The 27,096-nt window shown below is 51.0% G+C and overlaps 1 protein-coding gene across 1 annotated transcript in view; it reads right to left on the bottom strand.

Moving 5' to 3' along the window:
• The window catches only part of LOC121285065 (striated muscle preferentially expressed protein kinase-like), a 191,316-nt gene that overhangs the window by 13,766 nt on the left and 150,454 nt on the right, over positions 1-27,096 (bottom strand). Inside the window, exons 29-39 of the mRNA XM_041201190.1 lie at positions 25,397-25,471; positions 20,015-20,381; positions 19,344-19,960; positions 16,639-18,424; positions 11,581-11,724; positions 10,487-10,603; positions 10,181-10,348; positions 5,625-5,747; positions 4,545-4,712; positions 1,514-1,709; positions 1-73 (exon numbers count right to left, since the gene is read on the bottom strand). The exon at positions 1-73 is cut by the window's left edge and continues 167 nt beyond it. Of these exons, the coding sequence (XP_041057124.1) occupies positions 1-73; positions 1,514-1,709; positions 4,545-4,712; positions 5,625-5,747; positions 10,181-10,348; positions 10,487-10,603; positions 11,581-11,724; positions 16,639-18,424; positions 19,344-19,960; positions 20,015-20,381; positions 25,397-25,471 (3,834 nt within the window). The remainder of the gene's footprint in view (positions 74-1,513; positions 1,710-4,544; positions 4,713-5,624; positions 5,748-10,180; positions 10,349-10,486; positions 10,604-11,580; positions 11,725-16,638; positions 18,425-19,343; positions 19,961-20,014; positions 20,382-25,396; positions 25,472-27,096) is intronic.

Here is a 27,096-nt window from a genome sequence, read left to right as displayed (position 1 = left end):
GTGAATAATCTTGGCCAGGAAGATTTTCCCGGTGGCATTTTCCTTACATTCTCGGACCACACCGAAACGCCCCCTGCAAAGCAAGGACAGCAAGTCAGCCGGTACTTGGGTGGAGAGTCATCGGTGATGGCAGAGCGGCTACTCGGCAGCAGGCACTGAGTGACAAAGCAAGCGCAAACATCCCAGACACTGAAGGGCTAAATGACGTGAACAGCCATTTCCTCCTGTGACTGAGTCCACAACAAGGGGGCATCGCCCTAAGGTTAAAGCTACCTACAGCCCTGGGAAATCTCCTCTATATATCCTCTCCTCTCTAAGATCTTGACATCCTTTCTAAAGTGTGGTGCTCAGGATTGGACTCCAGCTCACCAACAACTCACCCAGGCTCCTTCACAGCACCTCTCAGACCCACGACCGCTACCATCGAGAAGGACAAGGGCAGCAGGTAGATTGGGAACACCACCGCCTGGAAGTTCCCCTCCAACACTCACCATAGTGAGTGATGTTGAGTGAAGCCCCATAGAGGCGGTAGGGAAGGAGGGCAGAACCAGCATTTGGGGGCTGTGGCGGGGGAAGGGGGGGAGGGACGCTTCGAGAAACTCCCCACCCCCATCCCCGGTGCTGGGCAAGGCTTATCCACTGCATGGGGCAGGTGCACACTGGGGATGGATCGGCGGTGGATGAGTGCTCACTGGCCTTAGCAGACACCACTGACACCATTGCACACTCTCTGGTGGAGTGACTGATGGAACAAGCCCATCCCAGAGATTGTTACACAGGGGTCTACAGCACAGTCACAGGCCATTCGGCCCCACTAGTCCATGCTGGTGTTTGTCTCCACATGAGCTTCCTCCCACCTTACTTTACCTCACCCTATCCATACCCTATCCAACCTCTCAGCCTCACAGACCTGAGGGCATTTTGAACTTCTCGATACCAGTTTTATGGAAACGAAAGGATTGTCGAGACACTCGGATTAACTGCCTGCTGTAGGAGTGCGACACTATGGGAGGTGCCAACTTTCAGATGAAACTTTAAACCCTCTGTCCTCTCAGACAGACAAAACCCCCGACGCGCTTATCCAGCGCCCCCTTAAGTGTATCATCGCCTTTTTCCCCCCTGTGTAATGTATTCCACATTCTCACTACTCTCTGGGTGTTGAAGATCTCCACGTTTTTCTAACTCTGGCCTGTTGCCCATCCCTGATTTTAATTTCTCCCCCAGTGGCGGCCGTGCCTTCAGTTGCCTAGGCCTGGAGCTCTGGAGCTAACCCCCCAAACCCCATCCCCCCACGCTTCTCCACGTCTCATCCTCTCCGCCCTCCTTTAAGATGTTCCTTAAAACATGCTGCTTTGACCAAGCTAGTCCTTATGTGGCTCAGTATCAAATCTTCGTTTGCAAAACACTGCCTTGGGACATTTTGATGAATTACACAAATGTAAGTTGCTGTTATTGTTGAGGCGGCGGCGCCCCTTTAGGCGCTGCTGCTCCCCGCGTAGCTGCATTGCTTTACCTGGCCTTCTCTTCCATGAATGTGTAGGGTTTCTGTGGGACACCGTGCCTCAATCCCATGGCGGAGCCATCAGTAGCTTTGGAGGTGGGGGAGAAGATCCTGCTGGGCATCACCGACACGTCCGACCCCACGGGTGAGACGCTCGGGGAAGGAGCAGCGGCAGCAGCTGAGGGAGCTGGCATTGGTGAGATGGAGGCTGAGAACAGGGAGACGGACGGGGTAACAGGGGAGGGGGCAGCAGGGATGAACTTTGAGGGGGGAGGGGAGACTGTCTTTGTTGGGGGAGGGGAGACTGTCTTTGTTGGGGGAGGGGCAAATTTCGAGGGGACGGAGGCGACGGTCTCTGTTGGGGGAGGGGAGACTGTCTTTGTTGGGGGAGGGGAGACTGTCTTTGTTGGGGGAGGGGCAAATTTCGAGGGGACAGAGGCGACTGTCTCTGCTGGGGGAGGGGAGACTGTCTTTGTTGGGGGAGGGGAGACTGTCTTTCTTGGGGGAGGGGCAAATTTCGAGGGGGCGGAGGAGACTGTTGATGGAACTGGGGAGGCTGTCTTTGTTGGTATGGGGGAGACTGTTGTTAATGGGATAGGGGTGAACTTTGAAGGTGCAGGGCTGACAGTCGTTGGAATGGGGGAGACAGTCATTGGGGAGACCACCAGCGAGGGTCCTGGGATGGGGGCTGGGGTCACTTTCGCAGAATAGACTGGCACTGGAGAGATTGTGGGGCCGGCCGGAGGCTGTTGCTCTGTAATGAAAAGACAAAAGACTCAGAATTAAATAGACATCACGGATAATGACTAAACCTTCCCCCCCCCCCCCAGCAAAGGCAGTGGGAAAGAAAGACAGAACTTGGGTGATGAGGAACATATTCTCTGGGCGCCATCTGTGTTCTGGCAATATTGCTTAATTGGGATTCAGAAGGAATTTCTGCATTTATATAGCGCCTTTCATGATCCAAAGTGCTTTACAGCCAATGAAGTGCTTTTTGAAGTGTTGTCACTGTTGTAATGTCGGAAACGCAGCAGCCAGTTTGTGCACAGCAAGCTCCCACAAACAGCAATGTGATAATGACCAAATTTAGTAAACGGTGTTGATGAGTAAACATTGGTCAGGACACTAGGGGGAAATTCACCTGCTCTTCTTCAGATTCAGCCATGGGATCTTTACATTCACTTGAGAGGGCAGATGGGCCCTCAGTTTAACATCTCAGCAGGAAGGCAGCACCTGAGGCACTGCAGCACTCCCTCAGTACTGCACCAGGAGAATTAATCTAGGCTTAACACACGTCTCTGGAGTGCGGCTTGAACGCTTGTGACTTAGAGGTAAGGGTGCTCCCCACTGAGCCAGGATTAACAACTGGCTGGTGAAGGCTCTGTAACTGAGCTGTGCAAACCAGGAGGTCACAGTTGCTCCTTTTGGATTGGGCTCAGTCAGGGTGGCAATAGTGGAGCATAACTGCTGACCTCAGTGCCCCTGGGCTGGGAAGTCATAAAGCAGCTGGGTCTTTTGATGCTGATCACTTTCCAGAACCTTTAGGTTGGCAGATACATTGTGCATTTATACAAGTGTCCAGGAGCATCCTAAAGGAGGTGGAGAGATTTAAGGAGGGAATTCCAGAGCTGAATGCACAATGGTGGAACAATGGAAATCAGGGATATGCATGAGGCCAGAATTGGAGGAGAGGAGATCTTGGAGGTTTGTGGGGTGAGAGGAGGCAACAGTTAAGCAGGGGCAAGGCCAGGGTGGGGTTTGAAAACAAGGATGAGAATTTTAGAATTGAGGCATTGCCAGACTGGGAGCCAGTGTGGGTCAGTGAGCACAGGGGTGACTTAAGTATGTTAGTAATCAGCACGTCATTTTGGACTAGTTGGCAGAAGGAGGCCCTATTGGCAGAAGATCCATTGCAATTAGGCTAACCTGGTATTGGGTAAAGATATGTTTAACCAATAAAAATCAGGACACTCCTACACTCCCTCTAGCTGGATGGTTACCCTCCACAGCTGATAGGAAACCTAGCATCACCAACCCAACCCAATGCAACTGAAACCCACCCAACCCAATCCAACCAAATCAAATCCAATCTAATCCAACCAAACCCAACCCAACCAAACACAACTGAACCCAACCCAACCCAACCTAATGCAACTGAACCCAGCCAAACCCAATCCAACCAAACACAACTGAACCCAATCCAACCCAACCCAACTTAATGCAACTGAAACTAACCCAACCCAATCCAGCCAAACCCAACCCAACCTAACGCAACTGAAACCAACACAATCCAATCTAATCTAAAACAATCCAACCAAATCCAATCCAACCCCACCCACGAAGCCCCCAATTCTACCAACCCACCCAACTCAATCCATCCTAATCCAACCTAACTCCTCCCAGTCCAACCCACAACAATCCAACTCAATCCATACCAACCAACCCAACTCAACCCCACCCATTTTACCCCAGCCCCATCCACATCAGTCCACACCAACCAATCCAACCCATTCTACCCAAACCCAATCCAAACCAATCCAATTCAACTCAAACCAATCCAATCCAATCCAATCCAATCCAATCCAATCCAATCCAATCCAATCCAATCCAATCCAATCCAACTCAGCCCAACTCAACCCAGCCCAACTCCATCCAAGACAATGCCACCCAATCCAACCTAATCCTACCCAATGCAACCCAACTCAAACTCAACCCAACCCAACCCAATCTAACCCAATCCCATCCAAGCCAATCCAATCCCGCCCAGTCCAACCTAACCCCACCCAATCCAACCTAACCCCATCCAGCCCAACAAAACCAACCCAACCCAGCTCAATATAACCCAACCCAACCCCACCCAACCCAACCCCATCAGCTGGGGCACACACGAGGGAGCAATGGGGATATCTGTGCTCCACCTCGAGGTTTGGGCAGCAGTGGACCTGTCCCCTGAGTGTTAGATAATCTCGCAATGCACAGAGCATTCCCAATCCTGGCCCTATCACTCCCATTGATCACAAAGGCTCACACTAAGCTTACATACCCGGTTTCTCATCCTCAATAACGATCTTTTCTGAACTTTGACTGTAGGGGCCTTGACCAGCTTTGTTGACACAAGCCACTCGAAACTTGAAGGTGCCGCTTGTTAACTCCGTGGCATTGAAGAAACAGTCAGTGATTCCAGCTGAGGTAACCTTCCAGCTGTCCTCTCCTGTCACAAGAAATCAATAATTTCCATTAAGCAAACATACAACTTCCATTTATATAGCACCTTTGACATTGTAAAACTTCCCCCAAGCCCTTCACAGGATTGATAATCGGATAAGCCGTGACATCGAGCCACATAAGCAGATATTAGGACAGGTGATCAAAAGCTTGGTCAATGAAGGAAGCTTTAAGGAGGAGCATCTTAAAGGAAGGGAGAGAGAGAGAGGGTGAGTTTTAGGGTGGCAATTCCAGAGTCTAGGGCCTCGGAAGAAGAAGGTGCAGCCTCCACGGGTCGAGCAGAGGAAACTGAAAGCCTGCAGGAGGCCAGAATTGTAAAAGTGCAGGGATCTCGGAGAGCTTTGGGACTGGGGGAGGTTACAGAGATAGGGAGGGGCCATGAAGGGATGAAGAAAAAGAATGAGAATTTTCAGGACTGGAAGTCAACGGGTGAGTGCAACTTAGTGCAAGTTAGGACGAGGGCAGCAGAGTTTTCAATGATCTTATGCTTAAGGAGGGTAGAGCCTAGGAGGCTGGCCTAGAGGGCAGTGGAATATTTGACTCTAGAGGTAACAAAGACATAGATGAGGGTCTCAACAATGGATGAGCTGAGATGGGGAGAGTCAGGCGATGTAATGGAGGTGGTCTTCATGCTAGAGGCAAAGTTGGACACTAAACTGGGAATGTGGGAATTTTGGATAGATGGGGGCTTCAGTGGTCTCATTGTGTCCTTTCTCCTTTCCAATGCTCTTACGATGAAACCCATCTGGAGTGGTTAGGTATTTCCTGTTGAGTCTTCCTCTGTAGACAATTATGGCCGCACAGTTTGCCCTCAGCACTAGCTAACACAGAGACGTGTACGGGATACAAAGGCCTGGAGAACCCAAGCCTTCCTGTCCCGAGTGGATTGAGTCCTTACCAAACAGTTTCTGTTCCAGTGTGTAGCTGCAAGGGCCTGGAGTGTCCGCTGGCTTCCACAGGATGAGGGCTGTGTTCTTGTATTTTTGAGGAATTTCAGGGGGTCCTGGTCGTCCTGGGAGACCTGGGAAACAGATCAAAAGCTGGATGTAGTTTGGAGGAACGAGTTCAGATTAGAGATTTCCCTCCCTATGTCTCTCCAACTCAATGCAGGCTCCTCCTGATGTGACTCAGCGTGTGGCACTCACTCACTGACTCACTCACCAACGGACTCACTCACTCACCGACTCGCTCACCGACTCACTAACTCACTAACTCACCGACTCACTCACCGACTCACTCACCGACTCACTCACCGACTCACTCACCGACTCACTCACCGACTCACTCACCGACTCACTCACCGACTCACTCACCGACTCACTCGCTCACCGACTCACTCGCTCACCGACTCACTCGCTCACCGACTCACTCGCTCACCGACTCACTCGCTCACCGACTCACTCGCTCATTCACTCACTGACTCGCTCACCTCACTCACTCACGTCTGAGTCAGGGGGCCAAGGGTTTAAGGCCCACTTCGTACAGTCCAGACAGACACTACTGGTGCAGTACTGAGGGAGTGTTGCACTGTTGGAGATGCCGTTTTTTGGATGAGGCATTAAACCGAGGGCTCGTGTGCCCTTTCAGGTGGGTAAAAAAAATCCCAGGGCCGCTATTTTGAAGAAGAGCAGGGCCCAGTGTCCAGGGCCAATATTTATTCATCAACCAACATCACTAAAAATCAGATTATCTGGTTATTTATCAATGAGTTGTGAGGTCTTACTGTGTGCAAATGGACTGCAAGTTTCCTACATTACAACCCCTTCAAAATGTACTACATGTTGGGATAGGCATAAACAGCAGCCTTGCCAGTGATGTCCATTTCCTGGGAGTTCATATTCAAACAGAGAATGTCTCACTGGGGAGGTTAAGATTGTCCATTGATACCTGTGTACCAGTCAGTCAATCATGGGTCCAATGTACAGTTTAACCCAAACCCATCGTGTTTTAAAGCAAATGGCCAGCCTGAAAGGTGACAACTTCTCATAGAATCTCTGCTGAAATGATGAAAGTCAGTGCGGCAAATAGAGGGCTAATGTACATAAACATATTAATCTTTCCCACAGTGATACAAAGCCCTGCTTAGACCACATCTGGAGTAGCTGTGAACAGTTCCGGAGACCACACCTTAGGAAGGCTACTCACTCACTCCCTCACTCACTCACTCACTCACCCACTCACCCACTCACTCACTAAGGAAGAGACGAGTCATGAGAATGTTACTGGGGCTCCGAGAATTAAAGTTTGAGGAGAGACTACACAAACCTAACTTGAATACCCTGGAAAACAGATGGTTAGAGGGTGATTTCAGTGAACGGTTACAGCACAGAAGGAGGCCATTCGGTACTTCATGTCTCTCCCAGCTCTCTGTAAGAGCTACATAACTCATCCAGCTCCCTTACCCTTTCCCCGAAGCCCTGGAAATATTTCTTCTTCAGATAGTGATCCAGTTCTCTTTTGAAAGCCACGATTGTGCCTGTCTCCACCACACTGTCAGGCAGTGCATTCCGGACCCTAACCACTCGCTGCGTAAAGAAGGCTTTCCTCATGTCACCATTGCTTCTTTTGTCAATCAGCTGAAATCTGTACCCTCTTGTTTTCGATCCCTCCATCAATGGGAACAGTTTCTCCCCGTGTATTCTGCCTGGACCCCCTCATGACTTTGAGCACCTCGATCAAATCTCTTCTCAATGTTCTGTTCTCCAAGGAGAACAGTCCCATTTTCTCTAGTCTTTCTAAGTAACTAAGTTCCTCTTGGCTGGACCCATTCTCATGAATCCATCCTGCACCCTCTCTGAAGTTTTCACATCCTTCCGAAATTGTGGTGCCCACTGGTACTCCAGTTCAGGCTGAAACACTGTTATATAAAGGATCATAACTTTATTTCATTTTCAATGCCTCTCTTTACCCAGGATCCCATAATGCTTATTAACCACTTTCTCAAACTCGATTGATTTTTTTTAGGATTTTAGAAGGAACTGCTAGTGTAGATAGAGAGAAACGTTTTCTGTTGGTGGGGAGTCTAGGACAAGGTGATATGATTTCTGCTTTTGTCCCTTGGGGACATTACAAAATGAGACTAAATGAATTTAATGCCACTCTGAGGGAACTGATGACCCGGTTTTCAGAGAAGACTTAGGAATGTTCCCTATTCCGGGAGGAAGCTGAGAGGTACAAGGATGAGACTGTGACACTGATGGTAACAGTTGCACATTTGGAAGGAATCTTAGAAAAACATGACATTCCCAAAGAGGTCTATGAAGAGATGAAAATCCAGGACATGGAATGACAAGCGAAGATAGAATCACAGAATCACAGAGTGCAGAAGAGGGCCTTCGGCCCATCGAGTCTGCACTGACACGTGAGAAACACCTGACCTACCTACCTAATCCCATTTACCAGCACTTGGCCCATAGCCTTGAATGTTCTGATGTGCCAAGTGCTCATTCAGGTACTTTTTAAAGGATGTGAGGCAACCCGCCTCCACCACCCTCCCAGGCAGCGCATTCCAGACCGTCACCACCCTCTGGGTAAAAAAGGTTTTCCTCACATCCCCCCTAAACCTCCTGCCCCTCACCTTGAACTTATGCCCCCTCGTGACTGACCCTTCAACTAAGGGGAACAGCTGCTCCCTACCCACCCTGTCCATGCCCCTCATAACCTTGTACACCTCGATCAGGTCGCCCCTCAGTCTTCTCTGCTCCAGTGAAGAATTTCCTGGTAAAGAGCGTGAGGTCTTTCAAAACACGATTGGCAGAAGTGCAATTATCGAGTGTGAGGCCGAAATGCAGCCCGGGGAATGATACTCTGTAATGGAAAAACCGAGCGGCAGAGAGAATATACCGTGGAGCAGTAAACAAATCTTTGGGCTGATGTATGTCTCCGTAACCAGCCTTTCTCTCTCCTGAGCAGGGATGCCCACGTAACCCTGAATTTCCTCCAGACGATGGAAGACGTCAAGACTACCGCTGTCATTAGCCAATCAGAACAGCGCAGCCCTGAGTACTCAAACGCTAAAGAGTGTTCAGACTCAGGTTTCACCTTTGATCTCTTCTCTCTTTGAAGAGCAGGTTTGTCCTTTATCATTCCAGGGCCTGGAAAGTGCCCAACGGTCAGACCAACCTACCGCCCATGAGGTTACCATGGCACCTCAGGTGGAAGTGGTACCAGAGAATGACCAGCATGTCTGAGAAGCCTCTACCTCCAGCTATGATGATGGCACAGCTGGTCGATATGGCAACCACTGCGCACACACCGCAGCTTCCAGCCAGCATGTCACAGCCACAAGGGATGCTGGAGAAAGGTAGCAGTCTCTCACCCATCAACAACAAAAGCTTCTGGCCACAGGAACGCTCTTCCTCAGCCACTCATGGGGCAGCCAGACAACCCACACAGAGGAAGAAGAACAACCTGCACCAAGGAATCGAATACCATCCTCGTCCACCTCGCAAGAAGAGATCGAGAGTAACAGCGACCATGCAGCGATGCAACAGCCGGACCGACCAGGCTTGGGGGTCCACGTAAGCAGTGGGAGAAAAGAACGAAGGCGAACCCAAACGCCAGTCCAACTCCAAGCCGACAACAAGGAACGGAATCGCCAGAGCCCGCCACTGTCCCGGCAGAACGGCGAGTGAGATGTGGAAGGGTCAGAAAGCCTCCAGACCAGCTCAGCTTCTAACTTCAGGGACTTGCAGGGTGAAGATGGGACAGTGAGAATGTTGTTCATGTCAATACTGTAATAACAATGATGTTGGAATAGCACTAAGGCTGTAACAATGAGGTAAATGCACAAGACTTATAACAATAAGACTTGAAGTAAGCTAAAGTAACTCTATATCCATGGGATAAATACTTGGGGGGAGGTGTAGTATCAGGGTCTGGCACATACAGGGTTAATGTGGGACCGAGTATAGCAGCACCCACACAGTGATGTAAGAAGGCATATGACCTAGACCTAGGGTCAGCATGGTGTTGGCCAGAGACATGTTAAGACCTAGAGATGGAGATAACTCCATGACTGTACCCTTTACTGTATATATGTATATAGTTACAAGTAGCTAATAAAGACTTGCTGTTAACATTGCAAAGACTATGAAGGCTTCTTTCACAGACATGCTGTGCAACCAACCCCATCCCAACACCCACCCACACCACTCTGCACTTTCAACCCCTCCACTACCCCCACCCACACCACTCTCCACCCCAACCACCACCACCCCACCCCCACCCCACGCTCCCCACCCTAGGTGTGTAATCTCCCAGCAGCAGCAGGGAGGAACCACCCAAAGCCCATAAGGGAAAATAATATTCTGGAAAAATTCCTCTCTCACGCTGTCTGGCAATTGAAATTACTTGGGGACATCCCGAGTATCCGGTGAATGTTCAGTGATTGTGGGAGGGGGTGAATATTCCCATCGCCCTGTAGTGATAGGGGTTTTTAGTTGAGGCACTTACGCGCAAGGGACACAGTGCAGCAACTGCTCGCTGAGCCCAGCGGGTTGGTAGCTGAACACTCGTAGGCACCAATGTCCTTTCTCGAGGTTTTCATTATGGTCACCAGCTGCCGGCCATCAGGGCAGGAGACGACCTTAACCCGGTCATCAGGTCCCAGCGACCTCTGATCTGAAAGATGTAAAAACAGACAAAATGGTGGTTATGGTGGAGAGAGAGAGAGAGAGAGTGCTGCGACCGAGGATGACTTCACAGCGGCAGAGAGGTGTAGCGATGGTGTTGCCAAGTGCATGAGTCACAGAAACTGACCTTTGGACCAGGTGACAATGGGTGTTGGGCTTCCTGCTGGTAAACTACAGAGGGTCAAGGGGTCACCTTCGAGCAGCAACTGATCTTTAAGCTTAACATGGAAGACGGGTGGGAAATCTGTGAATACAATCAAAAGAAAAACTCGTCAAGCTAAAAAGACATTTACATAAACGTCCAGCCCCACTCTCCCAAAATGCACAAACCATTGCCAACTCTCTAGGCTTTCCCGGAAGTCTCAGATACAGAGTAAAGCTCCCTCTACACTGTCCCCATCAAACACTCCCAGGACAGGTACAGCACGGGATTAGATACAGAGTAAAGCTCCCTCTACACCGTCCCCATCAAACACTCCCAGGACAGGTACAGCACGGGGTTAGATACAGAGTAAAGCTCCCTCTACACTGTCCCCATCACACACTCCCAGGACAGGTACAGCACGGGGTTAGATACAGAGTAAAGCTCCCTCTACACTGTCCCCATCAAACGCTCCCAGGACAGGTACAGCAAGGGATTAGATACAGGGTAAAGCTCCCTCTACACTGTCCCCATCAAACACTCCCAGGACAGGTACCGCACGGGGTTAGATACAGGGTAAAGCTCCCTCTACACCATCCCCATCAAACACTCCCAGGACAGGTACCGCACGGGGTTAGATACAGAGTAAAGATCCATCTACACCGTCCCCATCAAACACTCCCAGGACAGGTACAGCACGGGGTTAGATACAGAGTAAAGCTCCCTCTACACTGTCCACATCAAACACTCCCAGGACAGGTAGAGCACGGGGTGAGACACAGAGTAAAGATCCCTCTACACCGTCCCCATCAACCACTCCCAGGACAGGTACAGCACGGGGTGAGACACAGAGGAAAGCTCCCTCTACACTGTCCCCATCAAACATTCCCAGGGCAGCTACAGCACGGGGTTAGATACAGAGTAAAGCTCCCTCTACACTGTCCCCATCAAACACTCCCAGGGCAGGTAGAGCCCGGGGTGAGACACAGAGGAAAGCTCCCTCTACACTGTCCCCTCCACCACTCCCAGGACAGGTACAGCACGGGGTTAGACACAGAGGGAAGCTCCCTCTCCAGTACCTGAAGCGCTCCTTTGATACGGCGTTTCCCTGTCCTCAGAGGCCACAGCCAGCGAGATGTTGGGTTGTGATATTGCCTTGTCTCTCCTCATTCGTGAGAATCCCCATCGATCCCACCGGGATCTTCGCTCTCCATGAGTCAACCCTGTAGATAATTGAAAATAAGTGACTGAACGAAACTTACAGTTAAAACCCACCCTTAACCTCTGTTACTACAGAAAATCTGTCCATTGCTAGCAACATTCTGTGAACACAGTAAAAGACACGGGTAAAGAATAATCATCACAGCCAAATGAACGCGGTGCTTGACTGGAGGGGGGATAAGGTATTGGAAGAATTGTGTAACGTCAAAGAGAGAACTTGCATTTATATAGCACCTTTCACAACTTTAGGACTTCCTTAAGTACTTTACAGCCAATGACGTGCTTCTGCAGCGCAGTCACTGTTGTATTGCAAGGCAGGTGGAAGGCAACTTTGTGCACAGCAAGATCTCACAAGCAGCAAAGTGACGGTGACCAGGCTGTTGTTTTTCTTGTAGTGCTGGTTGAGGTTTAATGTTGGCCCAGGACACCAGGGAGAACCCCCATGCTCTGTTTCGAAACAGTGCCATGGGATCTCGAGGCCACTTGAGAGACCAGGCGGGGTCTCCATTTACAATCACACCTGAAAGTCGGCATCTCTGAGAGTGCAGCACTCCCCTCGACACTGCACTGCGCTGTCAGACTGAAGCCTCTGCTGAAGGGCGGAGTTTTACAGAAATAGGTCTGCTTGGGGCTGGAGGTGGTGGAGCGGAAACCTGTTTGTTTCATCAGTGGGGTTTTTTCCCGGGCGCAGACACAGACAACACTGCTTCTGGGTTTCCTGGCCAACTACAGAGTGCTGGCACGATGACAACTTACGTTCTGTCAAAGAAAGGATTTCTATTTAAGGGTCAGAGTGCCTGAATTCAGCATTGCAGCCGGAGCAACGCCAGGGATGGAGCGGGGACCTGGGATAGGTGCCCCCCTCCGGGGTCACTGACCCTTACCTGAAGGTCTGGCTGCGGGGTCAGAGGGACTGAACAGCCATTGCCTGTGGATGGGAGGGAGAGGCCAGCCTCTCGAACCAAGCAGAAGTGGATGGAAGTAGTCGAGGAAACGAGCAGCGAGAATGCGGGAGCTTGAACCAGAAGGTCTTGCCCCGACAGGTTCATTGGACATTCCACTGTCGGGTGCCACACTCTTGACTTGCCCAGCGTTCTCCTGCACTGTGTTTCACTGACCAACATACCCTGCAGCTCCGCTCATTCCTCTCTCTCTCTCTCTCTCTCTTAGCACCTCCTCACATCCCCCCTCTGAACAGCCAATGCTCACACTCACTCTCATTTCATTGATATCACACCTCACAGTCGCCCTCCACAAATGTAGTCATTCTGTTCTCTCTGCACGTGCCATTGCTCACCCTCTTAATTCCCTGCTTTCTCCCCTTGCAGGGGAAGAGAACACACGACTCCAAAGAGAGGGGGGGAGAGAGAGAGAGAGGGAGAGCCAGGGGTTTGCCCTTCAGTGATCACCTGAAGGCCATTGACAATGCAAGCCCACCAACTCCAGTTCAGGGAGGCCGCAGATGTCAACAGCATGAGCTGACGTGAAAGCCTGAGTCTCTTGAGAGCAGGTCCCCCCCACCAACTCTGTCTGCTAACCCTGGGTTGGGAGTGCCGCCTCCCGCTAGTTGGGCCTCTGCGTCTGTCCCCTCTGCCTTGGCGGAGCAGCGTGTGACTGAGGCGAAGGCAGCCGCTGGTGCTTGCTCCTGACGCAAACCTGTCTGGTTTCTCACCAGAGGTTCATGGTCTGGATGACGGGGTCCATGCTGCAGTTAGGGCTGACAGCAGGGGAAGGTCAGGTTCCAGGGGATTAAAGTTCAAAGTGGGTGAAATGACCTCCGAAAAGTTGGAAAACACCCCCCGTGAGCCGGCGAAACCCGGCCACCTGAGCAAATACCCCTGAGCGCAGGCCTTCCTTTCACAAAGGCGGGGCAGCAGCCCTGCGGCGTCGCTGGTTAAAGGCTTCCCAGCCTGTCAGTTTCATGGAACAATGGCTCCTCCCCCCACCGCCCCCCACCCCCCCCCCGCCGCACATTCTGTTGCCCCTGGTGAATTGCATGGGCCGGCTGATCAAGCCAGAATCCTGGGTTAAATACAATAATCAATTAACCGTTTAAATATGCAAATGATTTATCCAACCGCTCCAGGGAGGTTTCCCTCTTGCCTGCTGGTCCCCTCCCTCGGCAGTTAAAACACTTCCTCAATTCTCTGGTGGGGTGCGTGAGCCCTCGGATTCTCTGACTCAGAAGCGAGAGTGCCTCTCACTGAGCCGTGTGGAGTTGGTGGTGGTGGGGGGTGGTGGGGGGGTTGGTTTGTGTTGGGGCTGGAGGGAAGAGTGCGGAGGCCAAGGTCTGGGATACCCCAGGGCGACCAGCAGCCAATCAGGTTCCTTACTGACGCCCGGAGCTCCGGTCAGCTGGGATGCTCCCACCTAACTCCGTTGGCTGAAGAGGTATGGCTGCCCTGGGAGAAGTCTGAGCAGTGCTGTGTGATTGGGAGGCTGTGCCCTGTGGGCTGTTATAGAGCCCAAAAACACCAACAACAACGTGCATTTATATAGCACCGTAAAAAAAAAAACCTCCCGAGGCGCTTCACAGAGACGTAAATCAGACAAAGTTTGACACCTGGCCACACGAGGGTGGGTTTCAACGGGTGTCTCAGATGAGGAAGGAAAGCCGGAGGGGTTTAGGGAGGGAATTCCAGAGCTTAGGGCCCAGGCAGCTGAAGGCACGGCCGCCATTGGTGGACCGAAGGAAATCAGCGATGCACAAATGGCCAGAATTAGATGAGCGCAGATATCGGGGAGGCTTGCTGGGCTGGAGGAGATCTCAGCGACAGGGAGGGGTGAGGCCATGGTGGGGGGGTGGGATTTGAAAACAAGGATCAGAATTTTAAAAATCGAGATATTGCTGACCGGGGAGCCAAGGCAGGGGTGCGGGGGGAATAGGGCTTTAGCTGTGGTTTGGGATACGGAGACCAAAGGTTTGAATGGTGTCAGGTTCCTGGAGAGTGGAAGGTGAGCGGCCCTCCAGGAGAGCACTGGCAATAGTCAGGTCCAGAGACACTGGGCGAGGGATGCACACAGTCAGTTCTCGGTGAGCACTGACTCTTACCAACATATTCCCAAGGTTTCCCTACTTGGACAAATGGGATCGGGCCCCTGAGTGAGCCGGTGCCTGGGAATTTCCTCAAAGCTGTTTGGGCAAATCATGTTACATTGCGGGACAGCAGGGAAAAGGAGCAGTTTCCCCATAGATTCCTCTCATGAGGAAGCTGGTGCTGCAGCGGTACTGTCACTGGACCAGCCATCCATGTTCGGGCTCTGGGGACGTGGGTTCAAATCCCGCCATGGCTGGTGGAATTTAAATTCAATTAATAAATCTGGAATATAAAGCTAGTCACTGATTGCCACAAAAAACCCCACATCTAGCTCACTTTAGGGAAATGAAGGCAGGAAATCTGCTGTCCTTACCTGGTCTGGCCTACACGTGACTCCAGACCCGCAGCAATGGGGTTGACTCTGAAATGGCCTTAGCAAGCCACTCAGTTCAAGGGCAATTAGGGATGGGCAACAAATGCTGGCCTTGCCAGTGACACCCACATCCCATGAAAGAATAAAGAAATACCTCGAGGGGCGGTCTGATCAAAGTGTTTAAAATCTTTAAAAAGGGTACGTAAAGAGAAACCATTTCCTCTTGTGAACGAGGGAAAGTAACGCCAACAATTCGAGCCAGGCCGCTCAGGGGTGATGTCTGGTAGAGAGCACTTCCTCACATAAAAGAGGGTGGAAATCTGGAATTCTCTGGCCACTGACCAGGCTGAGGGTCAACTGGAGCTTTCAAGACTGAGATTGATTGAATTTTGTTGATAAAGGTGTCGAGGGAAATGGAGCTAGGGTGAGTAAGGGGTGTCACAATACAGATGGAATCTGAATGACAGAGTAGGCTCGGGGACAGCCTCAGGCAAACATAAACTCCATCACAATGGGTCACTCTAATAAGTTGGCCTGGAGGCCCCTGATAGGACATGGTGTGTTCCAACAATCCCGACAACCATCAGGAGAGGTGGAACAGACTGGGGCTCTTCCCTCTCGAAGGGAGAGGGCTGAGGGGTGATGGTCTCCAATGGGGTGGACATAGAGAAGATGTTTCGGCTTATCGAAAAGACCAGAACAAGGGGTCATCAACATAAGATGGTGATGTGTTACAGTTCACTGAGTTACTATGGCAACATGCACTTTTTTCTGGAGTTATGGATAGTGACCGGTAGAGGCTTTCATCCCATCGTGTGGTTGAGCAGTGCTCTCTGCCACTGGTGTGTGCTGGATGGGTTTCCAAGGTGAGCTGTTTGGCCACATTACAAACGCATCTTCCATGGCCAGCAAGTCCTGGAGCGCCTCAAACCCAGGGCTTCTGGTCCAGGGGCAGAGATGCTGCCCACTGCACCACAGGGACTTCCAGATGTGAGGTAGTCTCCAGCAAATCCACTAGGGAATTCAGGAGAAACATCTGTAACTAAAGCGTGGATCGTGTGTGGAACTCGCTACCACAGGGAATAATTGAAAATAGCACAAGATACACTTAAGGGAGAGAGGAATATGAGTATTGATGAAAAAAGACACCTTGTCCAAGCTTTTCATCTTGAACTCATCAGGACAATCACAAGGATCACAATGTCAGGGGAAACAGCAACTTTATACCGTATGAGAAGAGAGTTAATTTGTTGTTTCCCCTGACATTGGTATCCTTGTGATTGTCCTAATGAGTGCAAGACGAAAAGCTTCAACAAAGTGTCTTTTCTCATCAATACCCTCTGTACTACTAAACGACTCTTTGAGAGAGGGATGGAAGGAAGTGAGATGAAGAGGGTTGGGAGCAAGCGCGTGTGGAGCATTAACACCAGCATGGAGCGGCCGGGCCGAATGGCCTGTTTCTGTGCTGTAAAGGAGCAGCATGGAGAAGTGAGGACCCTCCCTACCTTTCTCCTGTTTGGAGGACACGCTGGTCTCTGAATGCAGTGACTCCGAGGAGGGTGTGGAGCGGGTCTGCGTCGCCAACTGGTTCTGGGGGATTCCCACCTTCTTCAGTGACCCTGCCTCCGAGGTGGACCTCCTCAGCAGGGACAGGAAGGGGCCTCGCCTGCCCTCCTTTGCCTCTTGCAGGACAGGCGTTCCGGGCTCTGACGGGGGCCCCTCCATCCTTTCCTCCGAGTGACTGCGGCCAAAGCGAAGAGAGATCCCTGAGATCGTCGACTCGATCTTCCTCTGCATGGCCAAAGCTGGTGAGCTTTTATGCTCCTTCTTGAGGGGCTCAGAGTCGATCTGCAGGGCTTTGAGGTCCTTACTTCCGGCCTCGGGCTCCGGCCTCTCTTCCATTTTCTTGTCCTTTGCGTTGCTTCTCCCGAAAGACCAGGAGAGTTTGCGCCCTCTGCTCGCCTGATCTTCTCTCACCTTCTCCTCTTTCCTTTCACCTGCTGGCGTCCCCTTGAACCTCAGGGACAACTTCCTGACAAAGCTGGATTCCTTTGTGGCTTCTGGAATGTTCTGCTCAGACCTGGACCTGGACTTCCCCTCGTCGTGCTTTAGGAAGGTCTCTTGCCCTTTCATGACCTGTAAGGGTGCCCCCATTGCCCCCGGCCGATAAACGTTTTCCCCGGTCTGGGGGTGTTGCCCTAGCTTCTCCTCCGACTTGGGCCTCATGAGGTGTTTGAGGCTCCGGCTTAACGACGACTGCTTGGCCTTCTTGAACTTTGCCTCAAACACCTCCTCGGATTCGATATTCTCGATATTTAAGAACTGCCCCATGCTGGACGACTTGACCTTCATTTTGGGGACGGCCTCCTGGGTTAAGCTGGCCTCTCGCCGCTCCGCCTTCCCCAGGTCCGCTGCGTCTGCCTGGGGTGCGGCGGGGCCCACCTCGGAGGGCTTGGTGCTGTCTCTGGCCGCAGGGGCTTGGCGAGTCACGGCCGTGTCCCTCTCGGCTACGCTTTGCCAGGGTTTGGCCGCGTCCTTCCTGGCCGCTCCCTGAGCTGCCACACTGGCGGCGGGGGAGGCTGCCTCTGGTGCTACCAGGCTGCCCACCTCCAGGGCTGGGGTCACTCTGCTCCTAGACGAGCGCGGCGCTGGCACGGGCATGGGTTGGACCTCGTGAACTGGTTGGACAGACACGTGGAGTTTGCTCCTGATGGTGGGCTCAGGTCCCTTCTGGTCTAGTTGGGAAGCTGCTGGGATTGATGGAATCGCCAAGTTCGCTTTCTGTTGATCGGCCTCGCTTGCTGTTGCATCCAGTAAGCCATCTTCAGAGCTGGGCGGGGGCGAGACAGGTTCAGGTGTCAGGTTACTATGCGTTATGACTGTGGTTTTCCCAATCATAATCTTCCTATAAGGTCCTTCCCCATCCACGTTCTCCTCCTCCACCTTCTTAGGCTCGACTGGAGCCACGATTTTGATCTCGGGCGTAGCTGGTCGTTGAGGCACCTCCTTGGTTGCCACTGACCTGACCGGCGTCGGTGGTCTGGAGCCATCGTACTTGGAGGGGTCTGTCAGGGCGGAGAGGGAGGGAGATTCTTTCAGCAGGAACAGCGACGGTTCCGGGCTACCTCGCGAATCCGGCTGCATCAACGGGATTTCCAGTGGGGCACCGACCCGTCGATGGAGGACAGTGGGCTCCCCCTGGGAGAACGACGCACTCTTCCGAAGAACCCGCCCTTCCGACAGCTCCTCGTTGGGGGCGCTCTCGCTGGAGGCTGCTCTGGCCAACCTGGGCTGAATACAAGAACACAAGAGTTATGAGCAGGAGGAAGACATTCAGCCCATCAAGCTTGCTCCACCAGTCACCAAGATCATGGCTGATCTGACTGTGGCCTGAGCTCCACTTCCCTCTCTGTCACCCATAACCCTTGACTCTCTTGTTAATCAAAAAACTGTCTAACTCAGCCTGGAATAAATTCAGTGACCCAACCTCCACTGCTGTCTGGGGAAGAGAATTCCCCAGACTAACGACCCTCTGAGAGAATAAAATCCTCCTCAGCTCTGTCTTAAATGGGAGCCCCCTTATTTTTAAACTTGCGAACCCTAGTTTTAAACTTCCCTACCAAGAGAATCATCGCCTCAGCATCCACCCTGTCAAGACCCCTCAGAATCTTATAGATTTCAATCAGGTCACCACTCATTCTTCTAAACTCCGATGGATACAGGCCCAACTTGCTCAACCTTTCTTCGTAAGATCCCCCTTCCAGAAATCAGTCCAGTGAACCTTCTCTGAACTGCTTCTAATGCATTTGTATCCTTTCTTAGACCAAATAGCCCAAAACTGTTCACAGTTTTCCAGACGAGGTCTAATGCCCTGTACAACGGTAGCCACAATTCCCGACTTTTATGTTCCGTTCCCTTTGCAATAAGCGCCAACGTTTCATTGGCCTCCCTCATCGCTTGCTGTACCTGCACGCTAACTCTTTTGTGATTGATGTACCAAGACACCCAGATCCCTCTGTACCTCAGCATTCCCTCACCTCTCTCGAATTAAATAATTTGCTGCTTTTCCACTCTTGCCGCCAAAGTGCACAAGTTCGCGTTTCCCCCCCCGGTTATACCCCACCTGCCAATGTTGTGCCCGCTCGCTTAGCCTGTTTATATCTCTGTGTCGATGATTTGTGCCCTCTCCACAGCGCTCTCTCCTACCTACCTGAGCAGCCATTTTCTCTGGCCGGGGGGGTCGGAGGGACTGTCGCTCCAGGGATGAGGAACGCTGCTTGGAGTCGTCGGGGATGCCCAGGTGCTCGAGGAGGGGCCCCCGCAGGCCGCTCATCTTGCTGTCCACCGAGCCCCCCCGCAGGAGCCGCTGCCTCATCAGCTCCAGCTTCAGCGCGTAATCTTCCTGGGAGGGGCCCCCCTTCCGCCTCGGGGCGGCCAGGTCCTCGAGCTTCCCGGGGCTGGGGCTCCGCCTGGGCAGCTCCATGGAGGTGGACTTGGTCAGCCTGCCCGGCACCTCGGCCGCTGCCCCGCCCCGACCCCGGCTCGGGTGGTCCCCGCCCTCCCGGGCGCCCAGCAGGGCCAGGGCCGAGTCGGCCGAGCTGCCCCGGCGGAACTCCCCCCTCCTGGACACGGCCTCCGACCTCGGCCAGTCTGGCGAGTCGATGCTGGCTCCTTTCCGCAGGCCGCGCTTGGGCTTCCTCCGAAGCCCCGAGTCTTCGTCCGAGGAGGAGCCGGCGGGCTCGACGTCCGTGGACCTCTTCCTCGACACCTTGGCCCGCGCCTTGCCCGGTCCCTCCGGCCTCCCCTCGCCGTTCTCTTTCCTCCTGGCTTGGTCGGTCCCCTCCTTGCTCCTCCTGGGCGATGGGCTGGGGGCCGACTGACGGCCCCTCCTCTCCGCCGGGGCGCTCGCTGCATCTTCGCCGGCCGCTGCCCTCAAGCCGTTCTGGCTCTCCGGCGCAGCCGCTACCTCCTCCTCCTCCTCTTCCTCCTCCTCCTCCTCCTCCTCCTCCTCCTGGCCGCGGAGCTGGTGGAGGGGCCGCCTGGCCGGCAAGAGCTCAGGTTGCAGGGGCTTGGGGATGAAGGGGAACTCATCGATTTCGTCCGAGTCCGAGGAGGAGGACAGGACGGAGGAGAGCCGGTGTTCCCTGAGGTGCTTGGGGATGCCGATGTTCAGGTGGCCGGATGTGTCTTCCAGGAGCTCGGCGATGGACCTCATGACCATGGAGGATTTATAGTTGGTAAGGGAACGCTGAAAGAAACCAACCAGAAACATAAGCATCAGAACACGGGCTGCAATCTCACTGTACGGATCGCGAGCGAGGGGAATGTCCAAGGCAGCTCTCGGTTCGAAACACCTCTCACGCACACACGCCGCATTGGCTTCTCATACTCAGGCAGCTGCTCCGTCAAATATTTATCCTGCCTCGTGCAGCCATCAAAATGACTCAGAGGAACTGGAGGAGGCCATTCAGCCCCTCAAGGGTGTTACATAGGAACAGGAGGAGGCCATTCAGCCCCTCAAGGGTGTTACACAGGAACAGGAGTGGGTCATTCAGCCCCTCAAGGGTGTTACATAGGAACAGGAGGAGGCCATTCAGCCCCTCAAGGGTGTTACATAGGAACAGGAGGAGGCCATTCAGCCCGTCAAGGGTGTTACACAGGAACAGGAGTGGGTCATTCAGCCCCTCAAGGGTGTTACATAGGAACAGGAGGAGGTCATTCAGCCCCTCAAGGGTGTTACATAGGAACAGGAGTGGGTCATTCAGCCCCTCAAGCCTGTTACACAGGAACAGGAGGAGGTCATTCAGCCCCTCAAGGGTATTACATAGGAACAGGAGTGGGTCATTTAGCCCCTCGAGCCTGTTACACAGGAACAGGAGGAGGTCATTCAGCCCCTCAAGGGCGTTACATAGGAACAGGAGTGGGTCATTCAGCCCCTCAAGGGTGTTACATAGGAACAGGAGGAGGTCATTCAGCCCCACAAGGGTGTTACATAGGAACAGGAGGAGGCCATTCAACCCCTCAAGGGTGTTACATAGGAACAGGAGTGGGTCATTCAACCCCTCAAGGGTGTTACATAGGAACAGGAGGAGGCCATTCAACCCCTCAAGGGTGTTACATAGGAACAGGAGTGGATCATTCAGCCCCTCGAGCCTGTTACACAGGAACAGGAGGAGGTCATTCAGCCCCTCAAGGGTGTTACATAGGAACAGGAGTGGGTCATTCAGCCCCTCGAGCCTGTTACACAGGAACAGGAGGAGGTCATTCAGCCCTCAAGGGTGTTACATAGGAACAGGAGGAAGCCATTCAACCCCTCAAGGGTGTTACATAGGAACAGGAGGAGGCCATTCAGCCTCTCAAGGGTGCTACATAGGAACAGGAGGAGGTCATTCAGCCCCTTAAGGGTGTTACACAGGAACAGGAGGAGGCCATTCAGCCCTTCAAGGGTGTTACATAGGAACAGGAGGAGGTCATTCAGCCCCTCAAGGGTATTACATGGGAACAGGAGGAGGCCATTCAGCCCCTTCAGCCTGTTGCATGGGAATGGGAGTAGTCCATTCAGCCCCTCAAGGATAATGCTCTTCAGCCCATCGAGCTTGTTCTGATATTCCATTAGATCATGGCTGAAGTGTATCAATTCCATTTACCCACTTGGTTTTGTAACTCTTAATACATTTACCCAACAAACCTATCAATCTCAGTTTTGAGATTATCAATTCACTCCCAGTCACAACAGCTTTGAGAGTTCCAGACTTTCACTCCCCTGTGTGTGAACAAGTGCTTCCTGATATCACCCCTGAATGGCCTGGCTTGGATTTTAAGATTCTGCCCCCATGTTCTGGACTCGCCCCTCCAGAGGAAAGGCTTTAATCTCCTCAACCTCAGTTATGGGGATCTGTGGCACAGAGGTAAAATCATTAGGCTAATAACCCACAGAGCCAGGCTACTACCCTGGGGACATGGGTTCAAATCCCACCATGGCAGCTAGTGGAATTTAAGTTCAATAAATCTGGAATATAAAGCTAGTCTCCGTAACGGTGACCATGATACTATCATCAATTGTTGTAAAAACCCATCTGGTTCACTAATGTCCTTTAGGGAAGGAAATCTGCCATCCTTACCTGGTCTGGCCTACATGTGACTCCAGACCCACAGCAATATGGTTGACTCTTAACTGCCCTCTGAAATGGCCTAGTGAGACACTCAGTTCATGGGCAATTAGGAATGGGCAACAAACACTGGCATTGCCAGTGACACCCACATCCCATGAAGGTAATAAATAGGCCATCCTGAATCTTCTATGCTGGAGGGGTTACAAGCCTAGTCAATGAAACCTGTCTTCACAGGTCGTCTCTTTTAGCCCCAGTAACAAATGCTCACGAAAATAGCTAAATACTTGCACTTATAACTGTAAATCAATATGTCCTGGTGCTTTGGCTGTCGAACTATGGTGTAATCCAAAAGTAAATAAATCTCCAAAGTATAAAATGCATCTCAGGGTCTTTATGTAACTAAGAGGGTAATTGGAAGGATAGAATCATATAAATGGTTACAGTGCAGAAGGTGGCCAATCCTTTGTCGGCTCACCAACTCTCTGCCTCCTCCTGACACTCTGCAATTTGTCTCTCTTCAGGTGTTTCTCAATTCCCTCTTGAAAACCTTGATTGAACCTGCCTCCACCTCACTCTCAGGCAGCGTGTTCCAGACCCGAACCACTCGCTGCGTGAAAAAGTTTCTCCTCGTGTCCCCATTGCTTCTTTTGCCAGTTGCCTTAAATCTGTGCCCTCTGGTTCCCGGCCCTTCCACTAATGGGGACAGTTTCTCCCTGTCCACTCTGTCCAGACCCCTCATGATTTTGAACACCTCTATCAAATCTCCTCTCAACCTTCTCTTCTCCAAGGAAAAGAGTCCCAACTTCTCCAATCTGTCTACACCACTGAAGCTCCTCATTCATGGAACCATCCTCAAGAATCTTTTCTAAAGCCATCAGATCCTTCCTAAAGTGTGGTACCCAGAATTGTACGCAATGCTCCTGTCGAGGTTGAATCAGTGTTTTATAAAGCTTCACAATAACTTACTTGCTTTTCTCCTCTGTGCTTCTGATTATATCGCTCAGGATCCTGACTGCTTTGTTAACCACTTTCTCAACCTGCTCTGCCACTGGAAATGATCTGTGCACACATAGACACCAGGGTCCCTCTGCTCTTGCACCCCCTTTAAAATTCTGTCCTTTATTTTGTATTATCTGTCATCGTTCTGACACAAATCTTTTGGAAGACTCTGGGGCGGAGCCTTGCGACTGGGAGAATGTATGAAAATAATTGGGAGCAGGGGTCAGCCAAGTCCCCTCGAGCCTGCTTCACCACTCGATACGATCATGACTGATCTTCTACCTCTATTCTGCTTCCCGCTAGATCCTCATACCTATCTCGGTCTTGAATCTAGAGATCGACAGCTCTCTCTGTTGTGGAGAATTCCAAAGGTTCACAAACCTCTGAGTGAAGGAATTTCTCCTCTCAGTCCAAAATGGCTGACCCCTTATCCTGAGGCGATGGCCCTTGGTTCTACAATCTCCTCTTGAAAGGCAGGTGATATACTGATTTTTAAAAAACCAGCCAAAGAAAATGGCCCAGCAAACTATATACCACTGAGTTTGTTGCCCATTGTGTGTTAATAAATGGAGATCCTTTTTCTTACACTTTCATGGGATGTGGGTGTCTCTGGCAAGGCAGTATTTGCCCTAATTGCCCTTGAACTGAATGGCTTGCTGGGCCACTTCAGATGGTGTCGAGCTTCTTGAGCTGCACTCATCCAGGCAAGTGGGGAGTATCCCATCGCACTGCTGACTTGTGCCTTGGAAATGGTGGACAGGCTTTGGGGAGTCAGGAGGTGAGTTACTCACTGCAGGATTCCCAGCCTCAAGGGAAGGTCTTGCAAATCTAATCTATTGGTTTGCAGTGAGGTTGAGGGTGTGACAAAGAGATTTGACTGAAGTGAAGCAGTGGCTGTGCAAGCTACTACCTCTACCTCCTAGAGCAGCAGGTGTATGGCAACACCACCACCTGCAAGTTCCCTTCTGAGCCACTCACCATCCTGACTTGGAGCTACATTGTGGTTCCTTCACCTCATCTCAGGAGTTCAGCTCTTTTGTCCATGTTTGAACCAAGGCTGTAATGAGGTCAGGAGCTGAGTGATCCTGGCGGAGTCCAATCTGAGTGTCAGTGAGCAGCTTATTGCTAAGCAAGTGCCGCTTGACAGCACTGTTGATGATCCCTTCCATTACTTTACTGATGATGGAGGGTAGACTGATAGGGCGGTAATTGGCCGGGTTGGATTTGTCCTGCTTTTTGTGTACAGGACAAACCTGGGCAATTTTCCACATAGCCGGGTAGATGCCAGTGTTGTAACTCTTTCTGAGTCAAAACAATTAAATTAAATTAACAAAATTTGGATAAATCAGGCACAGCCCCTAATTCAGGTCAGCTGTAAAACCAAGAGCAAAGTTTAAAGGAAACTTACAAACTTTAAACCAAAATGTAATTAAAGGGGTCAATAAAGCACCCCAGTGCCCACGGTGCCCACCGAGCACGGAAGGATGCCAGTGTTGTAGCTGTAGCTCTTTTAAAGCCAACCAAATAAAATGAATAAACTAAATGTCTTGTAGCTGTACTGGAACAGCTTGGCTAGAGGCATGGCAAGTTCTGCTACAACCAACTCAGGAGTGGGACAAAGAGAGGAATCAGTTCACCATTGTTGACGTGGTTGCAGCATTCCCATGAATGAATAAAAAAAATTCAAAAATGGTACATTTGGATTTGGATACTATTCAGCTCTCCACATGAATCTAAGTCCTTCATCCCTGGCACCATCCTAGTAAATCTCCTCTGCACCCTCCCCAAGGCTTAGACATTCTTCCTAAAGTGTGGTGCCCAGAATTGAGAACAATACTCCAGTTATGTTTTCTAAAGGTTTAGTATAACTATCTAGCTATTATACACTGCCTCTGTTAATAAAGTTATATATTTTTTTTATAATCAGCCTTCTCAACCTGTCCTGCTGCCTCCAAACATGAGGGAGGACAAGAGTACAAGATCCTCAGTCACTGAGTATAATCAAGGCAGAACAGTAGATTGTTCAGCATGGGGTGGTGATGATGACTGAAGCAGAAGACCTCAGGGGTGGTGATAATGATGACTGAAGCAGAAGACCTCAGGGGTGGTGATAACGATGACTGAAATAGAAGACGTCTTGCTGTAAACTGACCTGCCACTTTCTTCGGGAAATGAGAATCTTCAGCTGGTCAGTGTTGATGACCTTTCCTCTCACTGTGAAGATACTCTGAAAAACAAGAAACTAGGAATGAGTAAAATTAACGCTTGCATCGATTTTATTTATTCTATCATTCAATGCGGGTGTCGCTGGCAAGGACAACACTTTTTTCCCTTGAACTGAGTGCCTTGCTAGGCAATTTCAGAGGACAGTTAAGAGTCAACCACATTGCTGTGGGTCTGGAGTCACAGGTAGGCCAGACCAGGTAAGCACAGGAAATTTCCTTCCCCTAAAGGACATGAGGGAATCAGATGGGATTTTACAACAATCGATGATAGTTTCATGGTCGCCATTACTGTGGCTAGCTTTCAATTACAGATTTTATTAATTGAATTTAAATTCCGCCGGCTGCCGTGGTAGGATTTGAACCCATGTCCCCAGAGCATCTGGATTACTAGTCCAGTGATATCACAACTATGTCACCATCTCAGAGACAAAGAAAAAGTATAGGGCTTTGGTGAGATCACAAATGAAGTACTGAGTTTTGGTCTCCTTACCTAAGGAAAAATATACTAACTATCCTTACAGGGAGCACAGTGAAAGGGGGTAGGAAAAGAGGAACATAGGAGCTAGAGTGGGCCCTTCAAGCCTGCTCCGTCATTCAATAAAATCATGGCTGATCTGTTGTGGTCTCAGCTTCACTTTCCTGTCTGTTCCCCATAACATTTGACTCCCTTGTCTATCAAAAATCTAACTCAGCCTTGAATAAATTCAATGGCCCAGCCTCCTCTGCTTCATGGGAAAGAGAATTCCACAGAGTTACGACCCTCTGAGAGAAAAGCAATTCTCCTTATCTCCGTTTTAAACAGTAGACCTCTTATTCTTAAACCGTGTCCCCTGGTTCTAGTCTCCCCCACAAGAGGGAACACCCTCCCGGTATCCACCCCATCAAGTCTCCTCAGGATCTTATATGTTTCAATAAGGTCACCTCTCATTATTCTAAATTCCATTGGGTATAGGCCCAACCTGTTCAACCTTTCTTGATAGGATAAGCCCCTCATCCCAGGAATGAGTCGGGTGAGCTATTAGCCTAATTCCTTGGAAAAGAGAGTTGTACTGTGAGGGGATGTTAAGGAGCATGATGGGTCTATATTCTTTGGAGTTTAAAAGAATGAGAGGTGATCTCATTGAAACCTACAGGATTCTTTGAAGGGCTTGGCATTGAAAGTGCTGAGAGGATGTCGCTCCTGATTGGAGAGCTTAGGGCCAGGGTCATAGTTTCAGGATAAGGGGTCAGAGGGTTGTGAATCTTTGGAGTTCTCAGTGGATCCTCAGGCACTGAGTATAATCAAGACAGAACAATAGATTATTCGGCACTAAAGGAGTTAAGGGATATGGGGAGCAGGCTTGAAAGGAGAGTTGATGTAGATCAGCCATGATATTATTGACCCACAAACCACGCTGGAGGGGCTGAGTGGCCTCCTCCTGCTCCTATTTCTTATGTTCTTAAGTGCTCCCTCCCAGCCCGGTCCATCACAGGAGAGGCTGGACATTGAGATGCTCTTTTAGAGGGAGACTCTCCATCAGGGTCATTAAGAGGTACTGTCCTCATTGGGTCCACATTCACAGAGGCTTAAGAATCTCGGTCCACTAACTTTTGAATATTGTAGACTTAGAAGACAGCTGATATAGAG

Source organism: Carcharodon carcharias, chromosome 12, assembly GCF_017639515.1.
Source record: "Carcharodon carcharias isolate sCarCar2 chromosome 12, sCarCar2.pri, whole genome shotgun sequence".
Classification (NCBI taxonomy): Eukaryota; Metazoa; Chordata; class Chondrichthyes; order Lamniformes; family Lamnidae; genus Carcharodon; species Carcharodon carcharias.
Note: the sequence above shows the minus strand (reverse complement) of the source record. Positions and strands in the feature narration are given on the sequence as shown.